At 43.0% G+C, this 18,077-nt stretch overlaps 2 protein-coding genes across 2 annotated transcripts in view; one reads left to right on the top strand and one right to left on the bottom strand.

The window, feature by feature from the left end:
- Positions 1 to 18,077, top strand: part of LOC149331173 (uncharacterized) — a 298,912-nt gene that overhangs the window by 47,266 nt on the left and 233,569 nt on the right. The gene's annotated exons all lie outside the window — the stretch shown is intronic.
- On the bottom strand, positions 4,387 to 10,409 carry LOC149331179 (thrombin inhibitor hemalin-like). The gene is made up of 4 exons (XM_089556369.1): positions 10,252 to 10,409; positions 7,648 to 7,821; positions 5,569 to 5,772; positions 4,387 to 4,496 (listed from the first exon to the last, which is right to left on the bottom strand). Exons 1-4 carry the CDS (start codon positions 10,298 to 10,300, stop codon positions 4,492 to 4,494), a joined length of 432 nt encoding a protein of 143 aa, XP_089412495.1. The 5' UTR covers positions 10,301 to 10,409; the 3' UTR covers positions 4,387 to 4,491.

The raw sequence follows: 18,077 nt of genomic DNA, 5'->3' as shown, positions 1-18,077 counted from the left end.
CACTAAACGAGCAGAGAGTTAAGTGCCAAGGCAACTTCCGCTAATGACCTGTTGTGGTGATCATGACACCTATTTTGAAGTGCCTGCGCTATTGTGCAGCCTGCACAGACTTTTATTTGTTTCTTCACTACTTGCAAGAAAACAGTAGTGACCGCCAACTGCGTAGAAGTCATTAGAGAGAGTGACAAAGCAAAACAGATCACGTACCCTGGTGCAAAACCGCAGGCAGTGCGAACTGGGCGTCATAAATAGTCGTACAACTAAGCGGCCAGCGTTGGGTTTGCTATTAAATTTCGAGTGGTGCGCATTCGCTTAGTTTACATTGTGTGAGAAAAATTAACCCCATTTCCTAGTTTAGTGCGGCTCGACAGGATGGATTTCTCGTGCTTCCAAAAACTGATATGGCACCTTCTGCGAGGCTATGGCTCTATTATTACAACTGTCACGCTCTGCAAATAAAAAGTCAGCTTGTGAATCCTTGTTATTAAATAGCTTATGAACATTCGATTAAAAAAACCACTTCCGCTGCCGTTCATCGTTAGTCCATGCAATCAGTTTCATTTTATTTTGACCACCCTATGCTGTGCAGTTATTGAAAGCTTTTGCTGAAGCGCCATGTATATGAAACAACTGAGCAAAACAAGAAGAGCAGTAGAAAAAAAAACAGGTTATAATTGTCAACTGATTGTCACTAAAACTGGTTGTTATGTGGCAAGTCTACGGGGCCAGGACTGATGCAGGTTTTTTTGGTTAACATCAGTATTCTAACTGAATCAATAACTTGCCACATTGTCAAGTCCGTCCGTGAATGGAGTGAACCGGTTTTGGTTTGGTTTATGGAGTTCAACGTCCCAAAACCGACTCAGGGTATGAGGGACGCCTGGGGTTCTTTAACGTGCATTGACATCGGAGAGTAAGAGAAAGAGCCTGTAGCATTACGCTTCCATCGAAATGCGAATGCCGATGCCGACATTCAACCTGCGTCTTTCGGGACAGGAGCCGCTATATCCCGATTACATCTGACCTAGGTTAACAGTTGCACATGTTGCAGTCAGTGCTTTCGCTACACGCTCGTACAAATCCTACATTGAAAAAAGCAATCACGAATTCTACAGCATATCGTTCCGTGCTTAATTGCTTCCTATTTTCTTTATTTGCAGTGCTCTGAGAAGAACGTAGGGAGATCGATGCGGTAGAAACTAATGTCACTGCCAACTTAGGAGGGTGTCACTAGAACGGGGTGATGCACTCAATCACGGTAGACTCGCGAAGAGGTGCGTCTCAAAGGATGAAAGCACTACCACTAGGTTCCCTCTTGGGTGAATTGGGCAATCTCGATAGGCGTCGTTTAAAACGCCAGATGTTTTCTTGTTGTTGTGATGGAGTGGAATAAATGTTTTGTATGAGTGTGCATTTCATGAACTCATATTGCTTCCACACTGATGCCATAAACCAGCTTCTGTTTGCCACTTGAAGAAAGCGCGCACCCCATCATTGCAACAATTCTAAAAGCACGCTTTCCACACAAGTGTTCGCATACTTCATTACTCATCACATCCAAACAATAATGCGCTATTGGTGTATTCTTGCGCTCAGGTAGCTGTTTCGTACACCGCGTCTTAATAATTTTGCAACTATCGCGACCGCCTCTCCTACCCGCGATGTCGTCTCAAATGACTTTCCAAGCAAACGAAAATTTTTTCTGATCCTTTGTTTGCAGAATTATAAAGAAATTTAGGCGAGCTAAGGGATGGAACCGTTCTCAGCCGCTGAGAAAGAAGATGTACTATTGATAGGAATTGGGGAAAGTGCACTGGTGTGAAACCGGTAGGACAGCCAGATGGATTTAGGAGAAATAGTGCTCAGCTTGATAAGCACCGCGGCGAGAGCTCTTTGTAAATGTACACTAAGATATGACGTCATGCAAGCGTTTATACAAGTTGCACTCTCGGAACAACTCGGAAGACTGCCGCCTGGCTGAGAAATGGATTCCCTAGTGGAACACTTGTCTGCTCACCACGCAAACTGCGAAGTATCCCAGACCAGAAATCGCATATCTCCCCGCCTTGGCCCCTCTCGTTTGACGCGTTATACCATCAGCCGATGTCTGAAAGCAATAATCACTCTCTCTCAGTTTACATTAACCTTCAGTAACGAACTTTTATGGTAAAAAATTTAACGCAATACAACAATGAACCTTATGCCTTCTCATCTACTAAACAGCGGAGACAGTGTAGGTGAGCACATTACAGGGATGGATCGTAGCCATCGTTTCCAGACGTTAGTTTTGTTCCATTTCACCGTTGGCTCTTGTGTTTCGTTTGAGAAGCCTCTCAATTGATCTCACGCTTTCATGCAACTTCCATACACTGTTTCCCTCCCAAGTAGTTGAGCGTCTGGAGCAATGCTCATGGATTGCTACCAACAGTCCAAAAGCTTCGCAGAGAAGGCACTCAGAAACATTTATTTCTCGGCCACAAAAATACTTCAGCCGAGCCACTTTTAAGCATTCTGAATGAAACATTCCACTCTACCTTGCTTTCGGGGCAATTTTCAAGATGTTCTCCGCTATAGCTAGAGCGTTAGAAGACACAAAATCGAATTTGCATGCAGGTGTAAAATGAAAGTAATCGTCAGTTCGCACACAACAACGAATTTAATTGCCACTTCTATGCTGTAGCAGCAAATATTTCTTCGACATCTTCATGATGGGAAATATATGAAGCAAAAAATTGTGCTTTCTGCCTTTCTGCTCATACCTATAGAGTAATCATCATTTGCATGCAGCTTAAGTTTTTCCTGCCATATTGCAGCTATGTATACAACCTCTCCCGCTTTGATTATTCTCTAATACAAGGCAGGCCGACGTTAACACATATATTATGCACAAAAATCGCACCAGTCAGTCGTGTGGATGTGTGGGTGACATGTGCTTAAAAGCACCACGCCCAGGCGCACTTTTCTGTCGAAAATAGCCCTTTCATGTTTGCCTGCTTCCTAAGCGGGCGTGGAGTATGCAAAAAACCTGCATGGCATACAACTCGTGCTGCCACCCAAGCACACGTTAGCTGGGATCTATGCAGAGCGTGCCGGGATGGAGAAAACGCTGACCATTGATGCTGTATGTTGGTAACGACTTGAGTAAGGCCAAAAAAAAACATGCAGGCAAGAAGTACTATGAAGATGCACGACGTCGCACACTCAGCACCATCGGGCCGTCCTCGTTTGAGTTCGCCGCTAACCGTGCCTTCAAAAGGGCCCTCTCGCGCCTTGATCTCTTTACTTAGGCCTTCCGTAGTTGCGAGGCCCAGAAGCCTACTTGGGTTCGGGGTCTATTTTAACAGGCGTATATTAGCACAAGCTACCATTGCCCAGTGACGGGATCGCTTCTTTCCCAAAATGCTTTTCATGTAATTTTGCATGAATATGTTTCAAAGATGTCGTGACACTAGGTATTAGTGTTTTTTTTTGCTCAATTTTTATAACACCAAGCGCCCGAGTGAATAAAAAAAACCAGACACGGCGTTTCAATTCACCGCGATGCCTGCGCCCTCTGTCTCACTGGTCTAGCGGCCTCCATATACTTACTTTAGGCGGATGCGAGGAGATGGCGCTAACATTGTACCACTTTGGGTGTGCAGTACAGAAGCCGCGTTCTGATGCTCTCGCAAAACTTGCAGCAACCAAGGGACTGCTGTTTATGGTTAAAAAAATTGAATAACAGTGCGTTAAAAAGCTTCGAGAATAATAAAGCTGTCTTTTCCCTTGCTCTACTACCGCAGCAATGAATGCATTCGAAGCGATTGTCAAATAAAGTGCAGACGTAGCTCACTCGGTTGTCCTGTCGCCGCTTAGTATCAGCATAGTATAGTATAGTATAGTATAGTATAGTATAGTATAGTATAGTATAGTATAGTATAGTATAGTATAGTATAGTATAGTATAGTATAGTATAGTATAGTATAGTATGGTACAGGATAATATAATATAATATGATACAATATACTTTAATATGATATAGTATAGAAGTAGTATAGTATAGGAGATGCTTCGTCGAGTGTCAGTGGGGACATTTGGTAATGCGTTCCTTCACAACTATCGGGCATTAGAAGCGCGTGTATTCGATATAGTAAGTCGTTGAAACATTTCCCTGCGATTACGTAACGTACATATCTAGATTTCTTGAATAATACGCAACTTACTTTTACGGTGAATGAACCCTTCTAGAGTAGCCTTGGTTTGTACACAGTAGCATACAGGTAAAAAAAAAGTGCGCGTCTGTTTAAAACGACAATTTTTGTTAGTTATGACAGGTGGAATCTGAGCGGGAAATAACACGCAATAATAGGCTAATAAGTAATGAGCAGCTTTGTAGTATGAACCACGTCACAGTGAGCCATTTATTTAAAAAACAAGTCCTGGAAGGTGCGATGCCGCTGCGAGGTCTGTCCACTTGCGCCAGCATCTTCCAGCATCTTCATGAATGAGTTCCTAGTCTGCAAAACAAGGGTACCATTTACTAATCTGCGTTAAATATAAATAATAGGAGCTTTAATCTAAATGTGAACATTACGCAGAGGCTGCTCCCGGCTTAGTTTTAGAAGGTCGAACATGCGATGGCATGTAACGAGGTGTGCGCATTTAGTATTCTAAATGAACTGTAATTTTGCAGCCGCGAATTGGGTATCAAAAATGATAAGTTTATAGTAGCTTTACTAACCAAAGGAACTGCGAAACTCGGAAAGCGCTCTTCTTTAGAACAACTTTTTGCCATTGCAATTAAGAAGCGTGCTCTTTTGAACACTAACTTTGAACTGATACTAATATAACGTTTGCCATTCAAATTGTAATACATTTGACATATTTGGTCGGAAAGATTTGCAAGCATGAAAATCAGATGGCCTGCTCTGCAACATCTGGAGAACTTCCAAAAGTTTTATCCGGAGAGACTGTATGTGAGTGCATGTACTGATATCCTCCTATTGAGCATGACCCAACCGACAAAACTGTTTTCACCGAGCCTCGTGACTGGTTTTTCATTGCTGGCTGTCAAACTGCATGAATGAATATATTTAACACCAGAAGTGTGTTGAAACAGTGCTCTGGCTGAGCAAATGGGCTCAAACCCTGTGTTAGTTTCTATCTTGATTTCCCGACAAAAAATTTCAAGTATAACAGCCGTTCTCCCTTGTCCTGCCGGCTTTGTATTCGCCCATTGCATGTGCGGACCCTTAGACGAATTTCTTTAGACAGTCTACAGAGTGTCCAGACTTGTGTCTGTAATGTCTGCATGCTATCTATACAAAAGCCCTAGAGAACAGTCTGTAGGCAATACAAATTCTGTAGACAGTCGATAGACAATCTATAGACTTATGGCCATACGCTTTCAGTACACTTTTATCGATAGAGTGTATATAGACTACGAGTAGACATAAATAAATACCTACAGGAAGGCCATGGAGTCTATAAGAAGCCTATAGACTGTCTATAGACCATTTCTATGACGGGAGTGAACCCGTCAAAAGAGGGCGTGAAGTGTTCATTACGCTCGTCGAGCGGACTACGCACTCTTGCAGGCAAATTCGCACTCTTCCTGCGTCTCGTAGTTGTTGTCGTTTCCACCGCAGCCGCTGTAGAGGAACGCCTCGCACTGGCCCGACGTCACGTTGAAGAACCAGTGATCCAAGAAGCCCTTGCAAAAGCCGCGTTCCGGTTTTGGCGCGCAACCAGTCTCGAAGTCGGCTCCTTCGAAGTCACTGGGCCTCTCCGGTTCTTCAGGAAAGAAAGCCAGAGAAAGCGCTTAATTTTTAAGAAGAGGGGCAGCAAACCTGCAAGCGTACGAAGACCCTCACACTCTCTTTACGCCATCCTTCAAATAAAGATATTCTAGTATGGAAAAATTATTTTTAATTCTTTCAAGCATCAGAGTTGTATTTTTCTCAGTGCTTCATTTTCATGCTCGTTACATCTTACTGGCCACATAAGAGCTCCCTGTTTTTGAGAAAGCCACGAAACCAGGCCGAGGGTGGCCAATATTCATTTATTTTATTTATTCACTTAAGTTGCTTGGTGTTAGAATTTTTCAGTGAGTAAAAATTACCAGCTGTACTGCGAGGAGGCGTAGTAAGAAAGTGTTTTGCAGCATAAGGTGGACACCTATTATTCCTCTTTTTTAACTTACATGAGGCACGCGCAAGGATCAAATATAGACGGCTGGAACTGTAGAAATTTTTCACTGGTTTGAATTTTGATGTCTGTTTTGCGTTTTATTTCGCGAACTATCTTAGGAAATTCATTCAGGGCTGCATTGAACAACCACTGCTAAGTTAAAGGGTTGGTAAGAGCCAAGGTTACCTTTTCTACCTATGGCACAAGCGCCATTTATATTAGCACTAACTTAATTGAGTGGGCTCTTCATTTATATGGCGAGACAAACTTCTGATTTGTTTCGGAGGTGTAATTTCTATTGGATAGCTTCGGATGCTAAACTTTCTTGTCACGGCAAGCAACATCTCTTAGATATATTTCTGCTAAGCCTGCGTGTAACCTGGGGTTCATGGGTACAATTATTGGACATCTCAGGAAAAATAAATCAAGTCTTAACAGCGTTACGCAAGGCGAATTTGCCACCTTTTCCCCAGAACCACTTTAAAGATCCGGTGCGAATAGCTTCCAATTCGACGCGAAAATAAGCAATCTCGCCAACGCTATCTTGATATTCTAATTGGCGTGTGCTCTGCTGAACATGAAAAAATCTTGAATTTTTTTTTTAATTTCAAATGTACGCATAGAGATCGGCGATCAAGAGGATCCTTTTTAGGTGTGAAATAACGCTTATTTGGCATTCAGTGCATGTGGTATTAAACGTTTTCAGTAAGTCTACATACATGGCAGCAGCGCCTGTTTTGCATATCAAAGGCATGGCGACCACCTACACTAGTTATCAACAAAGGGCACTTTAATCATCGCTGCCATTATCGTTATCAACGTTGGCGAGCCCTTGGAAATGCACTGTCACTTGGTGTTTCCATCCTGCTTTTTTTTGTGTGTTTGGCTTTATTTAGTATATAAGCTTATGAATTAAGCGAATTTGCCGACTCAATACAATATCGACGGCATCCCGTGCAAGGCCGAACCAATTTAGCTTGTTGCTTGAAGCCCTCTGTGTTATCTTTAGTGCGTAAGATTGCTAAATGCATAAAAAAAGAAGTGCGTAAAATAACGCGGCGGTGTAAGTTAGAAATTAAGAGAAACTAATTTCTAAAGCCAGTGGAAAAGACTTTGCAGATGTCCCATGCTAGGATATTCCAATTTAGAGATCGCTTTCGCTTCGTGGCTTGCGGTCCCCTCTGCTTGTGGTTAACTATGCTAACACTAATGTTGGTATCTCTGGCAAACCGCTTCTGCTAAGTTTAGTGGGCGCATAGATAAGAAACCGAGAGGGATTCTCTATTACCTTGTTGTTGGCCTACCTTACTAGTAATAGTTTATCGCGTTGTGGCGAATCGCATACTGGCTCTTTGTGAACAAAAATTTCGGTTGATACAGGGCACACTTACACAACTAAATCGCCTCTGGTTTAATGCTCTCGATATCAAGGCATGCACTGAATTAACCAATGCGAGAATTTGAAACATGTAAACTCACCACCGCATGTTTTTTCGCATTCCTCGATAGTTTCGAAGTTGTTTTCGTTTCCTTCACAACCACCGTAGATGAAGAAAGAGCATTTTCCTTCCGCTGGGTTGAAGTAGTACCGAGGAATACTTGCCCGGCAGATGCCTTCTTCTGCCGGCAGCCGGCAGATGGCGTTTCGCTGCGCTGTAAGGGAAGCGATCAGCGAATATTAAGTGGTTAGCTTTAAAGATGGTTCAGGTCAATATAGAACCTTGCAACCAGAAAGGAGAGCTCAAAACAAAGAGCGTACGTCTTTTCAACAATTTTTGCGGCTAGATACTTTTTTAGTTAGTGAAGGAATGCAGTTTCACCCAAGAAAATGGCAGCTTTCATTAAACAGTTGACTGTGCCATCACTGTGTTATGTCCAACGGGTGCTTTTTTTTTTAGTTTTTCCCCACAAAACTGTAACGAACACTTTAGGGCTGAAGGCTTCGATAAAACTGGAATACGCTTCACGCGATACAACAAAGAGAAAAAGCCAGTTTTTTAGGAAGCATAATTGAAGCTATCATTGCTTTTGCGGCAGTTAGAGAAATGCGGCGCTTTTTTCTCCGTCATTTTAGTACACGAAATAGAACTCACGAGTTCATTAAAAAAAAAAACTTGTTACAAATACTAGGTTTATTTATTCGAATATACTGCAGCAATTTCGCAGCATGCATTCCATTAGCTGCGAGGAGCACTTGGGTGTCTGTGCTACTCCTGCCTACTTTTGCATCACACAGGGAAAACTTTAATTAATCATCATTAAGGAAATTTTAAACATGCAACGCCATTCAACACCATTGCGTTACCTCTTCCTTGTTCAATTTTTCTCAGAGCCCTGGTAAAAAGAGCAATTTATTTTTTTTAGCGTGGGCTGCTCTCATACTATGGCGGTAGTAAAACACCCAGGCTTCAGCTTTGTTCGGTCATATATAATGATGCTCCATGCTGTAAACGACAATTCCCTCAATCAACCTAAAATTCGTATGTCGGTCTCTTATTCAGAGCAGCAGCTTGAGAACTGCGAACACATGGCGAAGGAGATATAAGTTTGGTTCCTAAAATTCTCTGAAACTATGCGAGAACTTCCTTTTCACCCAATCATACTCCTCATATTCTCTGAAGTAGGGAACATTCCGCGAAAGGAAAGAAAGCGCCAACATCGTTTCTGACACGCACATTTAGAACTCCCCATCTCATTCTCGAAGCCACCGATAAGAAGCCTTAAGGAAAGTTTAAAATTCACAATGAATGACTGATTTCACAGCTCTAAGGTAAGTACTAGAAATACCTTTCTTCTCATGTTGTGCTTTTATGGCTGCGCGAATTTAGTTTGCGTCAAGATGCATTTTCGGGCAGGTATTGTATTTAGTCAGTCCTCCAGAAATCTCCTGGAGATGCAAAAATTTGGAGAAGCAATCTGTTTCGCACCCCCCCCCCCATATCCTATATTCTCGTCCGATTATTAAAAAAAAACTAAAAATAAACACTGCATAAGAACTGGTGATTTCACTACTCAAATTTTTCCAGCTTACCATATTTATTGTGAAGCGATTGGAATCAACTCACGCTCAGAGCATGAAGAAATTACATCCTAAAGAGATAAAGAGATCGAAGGATTTAAACCCGTGTACTAAACTGAAGGGGGTAACAAAGCACTCATAGGTTGTTTGTAGAGCTACAGTGAGGTTGGACAAGTTGAGCAGGATACGCTCCAAACATGATAGCGCTTTAGTGCCTAATAAAGACGCTAGTATTTTTTGCCTCCGAATTCATAATACCTCAGTGTCAATGCGTTTAGACAAGAAACTGCGTTTTATTACTTAATGCTGCTACCTTTAGCTGCAAACACTAGTAAAGACCCATGATAGAGATAATAGCCTTACAGCAAAATTTAGATTACACAGAACGCATAGTGAAAGAATTATAACAGCACTTTATAATTCAAAACACCAAATGAAGGTAATTATTCGTGCACCTAGGACATGACATCCCTAAAGAAATTAAAATCAGCTACTTTCTATTCTGGCAAGTACTGGACTACAAAAATAGTAAGCGGAATAACTCAGTAACAGTTACGTCACTATACAACGCAGAAGTTCTCTATTGCTTGCATAAAACTACCTTAATGCAAAAATATACAGTGCTACATTTATTAGGCCACTACTTTCCCCCAAACATATTGAGGGGAAGTGTGGAGTATTCTTACGCTAGAAAAAATATTGTAGCTCAGTGCGAACGACCTTCCCGGCCATATCGCTTCCCTTGAAGATCTTCAACAATTCAAGACTGCCATCGAAAATAATTTTTTTTGTCATAACAGCCGTACTCCCCGCCCACCCCTCATGTAATACCCCTTAAATGGGGCCTTTGAGGACTTAATAATGAAATGAATTGAAATGAAACCTGTTGATTAAGGGAAAGTACCTGCTCATTCCGCCATTTATGTCGAATTTGGAAAAGACCTTCCGCGCAGCATCTATCTTTACATCCAAATTCGTCACACCAGAACAATTTCTTTTAAAACTCGAGCAATCCAAATTGTGAGGCGTGTTTGGATTTACAGCAAATTTACAAAAGTGCTTACCGAAAGCCGCTGTGAAAAGGGTCAGCAAGATGAAGTAATTAATTGCCATCGCTTCCGTGGTGAGGCCTCGAGACGAATTACTGCCAGCAGAGAGAGAGCGTGCTTTATAGACCGAACGCTCATGTGTTTGGTAAGAGCACTGATAACCACCTTTCCGCGACAGCTGCAATCTCTTAGGAACTACGCAGCTGGCAAGATAATGATGTGCGTCGATACAGCGACCGAATGAGGTCAGAAGTGTCAAAACTTGCGCTCGAGACGGTACCAGTCAAGGGTCGGCATTATGTGATATCAGTCGCGTTTGTGTGCTTGAGCACCTCTCAAAGTACAGGTGCGACCGCCGAAGGGCTAAAAGGGGGCGATTGATGGCGGTTGCTTTATCAACCTTCAGCTGCGCTTTGTGTATAATGGAACTGAACAATGAAGACCAATAAGCAAGTGGAGTAGAGATTGCATTATGAACATCATTAAGTATAGTGCACATAGGGGAATGAACCGCTAGAAAGAGAGTCATTGCAGTGCAAAAGCGAGCAGCGGTGCATGTAACCAAGCAGGATATTGATAACGTGACCGTGCTTAATTAAGCTTAACCTTATTTGTGCTGCACAGCTTTTGTAAAAAAAAAACAGCCCAACATGTTTGCTTCTGGGATATAAATATCTTTTTGCATTTTAAAAAGTCGTAACATTTAGAACAGTGAAAATAAATTTCCTCTCACCCTCAACACCATATGAACGCTTGCGATACAAAACAAGTCACATTATCATCAACATCATCATCATCATCATCATCATCATCATCAGCCTGAGTACGCCTACTGTAGGGCAAAACCTCTGTAATGTTTCTCCAATTAACCTTGTCCTTTGCCATTTGCAGCACCGTATCCCCGCAAACTTCTTAATTTCATCCGCCCACCTAACTTTCTGCCGCCCCCTGCTACGTTTGCCTTCTCTTGGAATCCACTCCGTTACCCTTAAGGATCAGCGGTTATCTTGCCTTCGCATTACATGCCCTGCCCTAGCCCATTTATTCGTCTTGATTTCGGCTAGGATGTCATTAAGCCGCGTTTGTTCCCTCGCTCGCTCTATCCGCTTCCGATCTCTCAACATTACACCTATCATTTTTCTCTCCATAGCTCGCTGCGTTGTCCAAGTTACACAGCGTGGCAAAGAAAGACGCCTCTTGGACTCTGTACATTTGTCAAAGGATGCAGTCTAAAGTGTACAGTCGCGAGTAAAAAAGATTAACATGTTGACGTCATCCGAGCGGCGGAAGTCACATCGAGCGGCTGGTGGCCCGCCGTGCGTTGCGAACGCACCTGGCAATTTTGTCATCGGCGTGTTCATAATTGCAGCGTCGACCGTTGCTACCTGCTGCTTCCGAGACAGGTCGTTATTCCTAATCATTTTTATTCGCGACTGTACGTCAAGCTACAAACTGTATACAAGGTAGACAATCCAAGAAATGATTGAACAGTGTCATTTTCCTATAACGTGTCCGGTTAAAGAGCAAAGAAATTAAGTGAGTAAACACATGAAACTGTGCACAGCCTGTTTACTGATCGAATATTTGGACACTAGGCATTTATGCAGTATTAGTAAAAATTGGCTGAGTGCGCTAAAATCCCTAAGCGGCTTTCGGCTGCTTTCGGTGAGGTTGTACAACGTGTGCATTCATCTCCCATAAAAAGCTGAATGAAGTTAAACGTTCACAAGTGCAGTGCTACAGAACAGCGGAGAGAATTCGAAGTTCTTGCACTTTTAGTCATGCAGAACTGCTGAGAATGTTTACTGCATTCAAATCTGTGCGAAATCACGGATTTCTGCTACGTAGATGACAACGAAAAGCGAACAGTGCCACGGGACAGCACGCTCGCACTAGGTCAGCTGCGGACATACGAAAGAAAATTTTGCTCCTGTCAGAACCACCGGATTAGTGCCAGTAGAAGACGACGATGAGTGGGCAGCGCCACGGGACTGAGAACTCGCCCTCGGCCAGCTGCGAACAGGCAAAAGAACAGACAGTGGAGATTTTTCTCGGGTGTTAGGAACCTCCGAATCAGCGCTTGCTCACTAAAATTATGTTCTTTATTATACAATGTTTTTCTAGCGTTCCAGTTCGTAACGCATATGGGGTGATCACATTGCTTTCGTGAGCCTTTGGCGCGACGGATGGTGCCTTATCAACGTACAGATGAAACCACTGTGCAATCAAACGGATGCTTGCAGGCCATGCGGAGCTCTGGAATCTGGCAAGCTTGATAAAAAGCTCAATGAGGCAGAAAGATCTCGGCTCTATGACGGTAGCAACATAGCATAGTGGGCGAGTTGGTATTGCATCTTTAAGGAACGAAACAGCGCAACTAAAACGAAGGACCAAACGAAGGACGTGTTCGTGTCTCTCTTTTTCTATGACTGTGTCTGACGCAGTGGAGAATACGCGGGACGTCAGGAGTGAGGCGGCATGCGTCACACAACATTGCACTCCAAGAATCGATAAGAGCCGACAAAGAACAATATGAGCAAGTGAACCATCGACCAATTAATCCGGAATACGATCGGTTGAAGTCAAACAATTTTCAATTTTTTCCTGAAGAAAAAACTGTTTAGCAATAAAGGTGAAATCGCGACTGCAATTCCATTTTGTCTTTAAACAGGGTTCTTGATGTCCTGATAAAAGTCTTTATACGGAAAGGCTAAAGACCAGTTAGAACTTGCTTTGGGGCTAGTCGATTCATGATTGAAGTTCAGAATGGCGCAAAAGACACACACACAGGAAAAATAGGGGATGACACAAAGAGCGCCTACTACCAACTGAGTTTATTGCGGAAACACCCTCTTTTATAAGGCAAGACATATCAACCACGAACCGGAAGCAGAAAAAACACATATTCATGGTTTGAATTCACATTTCAAAACACCATCGGCAGAAAAGAAAAAGCTACAAGAACAAAAAACAGAATCTAGAACTACACGTGGCCGTCTAAGAAACCCATCTCCTGGCGGCAGAGTTTAATCGGTGAAGTGCTAATGCACGTGGACCCAGCTTTCTGTATATGATATGCTTCTATAATCTCTCTTTCAAATCGCTCCCTGCCTCTGCCGATAAACGTTGCCTGTTCCAGCATCGGTCCGCAATCTCTGCATTCCCTACAGTGATCCGGCAGGTTGCCCCTGTCATTGTTTTTAATTGTTCTTCTGTGCTCGCTAGCTCTCTCGTTGAAACACCAGCCAGTCTGGCCAATGTAGGCGGATCCACAGCTGAGCGGTATGCAATATACGACTTCGGACTTGCATTCAGTGAACCGTATCTGATGTTTGATAGCTCATCTTCGGGGTCGTCTGTTCATCATGGAGCAAATTTTTGCAAGCTTGCATGGTGCTGAAAACAACACATTTACACCATATCGACCCCCTACCTTCTTGATATTGTGCTTGCAAAATGGCTTGCAAAAAGCTATAGCTTGCAAAATGTTCTTGCAAAAAGCTTGCAAAAACGTTTTGCTTAATTTCGTCATAATCACGTAATAGAAATGCTGGGCGCATTTTCTATGTTCAAGATTTTATATGAAACTGTAGTGGTATGAGTAAACGTACCCATTCATCAAAACCTCAAACTCGTCCCTATGCGAGACAAATAACACTACGCGATAATTGATTATCGATAATAAACAGGCGCCATTCGTTCCTCAGGAATTTTAAGTATTATAAGCGTGAGAGTTCTCAGTGTCCTTAGGCTATCGGCGCCCTTAGGACGTTAGAACAGGTCCACAAGGTGTAAATTTTAGATAAGCCGGATCTTTTTCTCTGGAAGTCGCCTCGATCTTCTTTGTATAAAGGCCCTTAGCAGTTCAACCAACCGCGATATTATAACATGGCTCGATCCTACACAGGCTATAGTGCGCAGGAGTATGCTCGGTCGTAAAGCGCAGAAACCACTCGAATATCTCATGTCATATCTCTATAGGATGCAAATAGCATATACTCTGACATCATTACCATGGGCATGAGCCTTAAGTAGGAGCTACATGCCGTCTGAAATTTTTGTAACTTTTACGGCTCAGTTCCTGTTTACACCTCCGCTGCACGTATTCATCTTGTGACTGGTGATGTTGCAAGGATAGAGCTGCATTTCATCCTCGTGTTTAGGAAGCGCTATCAAAGCCTGCAACAACGAATAGTTAAACTGTGCCCGCGTTCTTGACTTGCCCGTTTCATTGCATGGGCTGAGTACACCTCTCTCTGTCTAGGGTCAGCATATTGACTTCATAGGTGTAAGAAACAAAGATGCCAAGCTAGTGCACCCTCTTTGCAAAAATCAACCGGGCAACAGGATTTACTTTCCAGCCATATAGTGCAGCCTTTACGCACCTGTTTAGACCGAAAGACCTCAAATAAAGAGCACGAGAATTTTCCTTAGCTTGCACTGATTTTGCATAAGGAGGCCGAGTGCTTCAGTAAAGGGCTAAGAAAAGTCTTGTGTGTTGCTCTTTGCGAAGACGGCAGATCACCTGTGGGGGCACCTCCTTAAGGTTGTTCTGGAACTATTGCGCTATTAACTCGACAGACCTTTCCGTACAAGTATACACAGCGGCTTTTCTGTCAGCTTCAGTATCATTCTTAGTACTGAGAACAGCTGATTGCACATTCTCGGATCCAAAACCTTTAGTGGATTTAACTGTAGAAGGCAATGTAACTAGAAGAAGTACGGGAAACGCGTTCCTGTACGCATTGCGAAGATATTTTTGTATGTTGAGTGGAACATGTTGAGTATTGCTCCGCATGCTCATTATCGTGACGTAATCATTAATTTAACACAACAGACTCTTTAGATGTTTTTTTGTAGCACTTTAGTATGCCTAGACTCAAAAAACGATTTTATTTGTACAGTCGGGGACAAAAGTTTCCGGACCACGTGTTCCACTAACAAAGCCGATAGCTCTGCTATTAGTCGGCGGCTGGAGACCACACTTGTGGAGGTAAAAGTTAAATTTTCGTTCTTTCATCTGCACAAGTGCGGTCTCTAGTCGCTGTCTGATAGTAGAACTATAAGCTTCGTTTGAGGAACACGTGGTCCGGAGACTTTTGTCCCTGACTGTACTTTATAAAAACATGAGATACAGGTGTTTCAATCCCAAATTCCAGACGCCATCAATTATCAGTGTTCGGAAAACCACAGAGCAACATTTCTGAATGATCTATAGAATGAGGCGTGCACAGGAAGTATTCTTGTTATCAAGCGCGTGGGTGTCTCGCAGTATATTGTCAGCATCATCTTGTTTTCAGTTTTCTTCTCAATATTTCCTACATCTTAGCTGGCGCATAGACCGAGTGGTCGTGGTGCTGGGCTTCTGACCCGAAAGACGTGGGTTCGATCCCGGCCGCGGCGGTCGCATTTCGTTGGAGGCAAAATAATGCTAGAAGTTCCTGTACTGTATGATATCAGAGCACCTTGGAGAATCCCAAGTGGTAGAAATATCCGGATCCTCCTCTACGGCATCCGTCACAGCCTGAGTCGCTCTGCGGCTTTACACCCCACGAATCTAAAACCAGTTTACTGTATCTGCAAAAGAACGTGTTTTTTCTCATCGAAAAATTTCATATAAGGTGCCATTTTTCTGTGATCGAAAATTTCCGACATCCCTACGCAAACTTGCGCGCTTCGGAGGAGACGCCCAAAAAGCTATTATGCGCAATAGCCTTTTTTTAAGCCATTAGTGCAGCTCGCAAGATTATTTGTACTGACATGGCCTGTTTTTCTAGAATCTCTCGTATAACGAGGCATTGCCTGCAAACCGCGAACCTAGTGCAACGTTCGAAATCAAGCGGCATAATCATTTGCGTCCTCACGTTACGGCTACTTAACAAGCGGGTGCAAACAGGAGTTGCAGTCTAGACGGTGTTTTGCCGGGCAAACGGCTTCAAGAAATTCGGTGCAGCAACTGCCTACGAAAGAAGACACGCCGTTGGCATCCCTCACAACAGCGCCGGGCGGAAAACATGGGTTTTTCCGGCTGTCCTTGAGAGATCACAGGGGCGGTTTTCGTTGTCTCCCCATGTTACTCATCTAGAGGGATATAAGAAAAAGAAGTAAAACGGTGGGAAAAATTCTGCCTGCTAGACTATCCTGCGGCGATTAGGCTGAGAGAAACACAGCTCTCTTTTGTAACGCGCAGCCCAAAAGGGGCCCCTATGTTGTCTTCGGCTCGTCCTCTAGAAGCAGCTTGCGTGCCGCTGCGTCGCGATTTCTCCCGTCTCGGGTGAGTCGCCTGGTATCCGCTTTCTTCCACGAAAAGCAGAGCTCTCTTGAGCCGCGTAATGGGACACGACGAAGCGCCGAGCGCCTCGAGCAGAAAGGCACTCCTCTCTTGAGCGCGTTATCACGGACACAGCAACAGCGTCCAAGGTTAAGTCCCCCCCCCTCTCTCAGCGGTGCGCCCCAAACTAGGGCATCGCTTCCATGGCCAGTGTGTGCCGCAGCTCGGCGGTCGTTTTGCGTGATCGTTGAAATGAAGGCAATTTATTTTCTGCCATTTTTTTTCGCGTTCTATTTTTCACTCACATTACTGAATCGTTTTTTTAAATCTCAAGATAAACCTCACCACATTCTTTAAATCATATCCAAATAGCAATAAGACGGCCGTTGAATGTCGGATTAGTGCAAAAGAAAAGAATTCAAGGCACTAATATTGCCTGATAACTCGAAGCTATATGCCCAGCCGAGCGCTAGGCGCATGTCGGCAAGGCGAGAGGCATTTTTTTTTTCTTTCTTGGCTCACCATAGCAAAATTTTTTTTTTTTTTGCCATCACACCACTATTAATTTTTTTTTCTGACGGACGCTGCTCTCGAAGCCGTTAGATGAAGCCAACTGCGGACAAGTCCGGCAACATGTATAAACATGTCAGCGCACATAATTGCAGTATTTTTATAAGATACCTCCAAGTACCGCCGGGACAAGGCTTTGTGCTCTGCCTCAATACCCATGAAATAGGGTAGGGAAACAAGAGGTAGTGCCAGGAACATGATTGGTACAATTGATCAAAGGGTTTTCAGGGACATACACGGCGGCCGTAAATATTTTCTTTATCTTTTTACACTGAGTAGTCGAAAAGGAATCTTTTGAGCGCACGACATTTAATGGATGGTGCATGCTTATTAGAATTTATAATATTCTATAGTGAAAAAAAAAACATTCCAGGCGCAGAGGTGCTTCGAACTTTGTGCGCTGGATTCCGAGCGTAATATTTCTTCAGCACGAATATTCTGTTAGCGATTTTGAGCAGATCTTACCGTCGAATATGTACTTCTCTGTAGTTTGCGATTCTAAACCTATGACTGGTAGTTTATGGTGAACTCGTTGCTAAACAAGGTAGGAATGTTTTTGTTAGTATGAATAGGTAGTTAAGGTATCTGTCCACATTTAAAACGCGATATTTTCGATACAAATTCAGCTGTTCATTTTTGTCGTGTCAAAATTCTTATTCCGTTCTGAATAAACCACAAGAAGAATTACGTTTATAAGTGACACTGTTACGAAAATAGAGCTCATTTGTAATCCCCTGCGAATCTCGCGAAACAAAAAGTACACTTTTAACAGCCAAATAAATACCTAATTTATCAAATCTTTGTTCATTTTTCTGCTTCATTTTCGAATTTACACTTCTAATACTGCTTCTGAACATAGATGTATTCTTCTTTCTGTACTTACAACTAAAGTGGACACATAAGCGACTCAAGACGCTTGGAACACATGGGATGATTACGTCAAGATGCCACCACTGAAGTTACGTTTGAATGATCGCATGTGGTATTTGAACGATGATAG

The sequence above is a fragment of the Amblyomma mixtum genome, chromosome 8, assembly GCF_055824585.1.
Source record: "Amblyomma mixtum isolate Tamu chromosome 8, ASM5582458v1, whole genome shotgun sequence".
Classification (NCBI taxonomy): Eukaryota; Metazoa; Arthropoda; class Arachnida; order Ixodida; family Ixodidae; genus Amblyomma; species Amblyomma mixtum.
The sequence above is the reverse complement of the archived record's forward strand: the minus strand, read 5'-3'. Positions and strand labels throughout refer to the sequence as shown.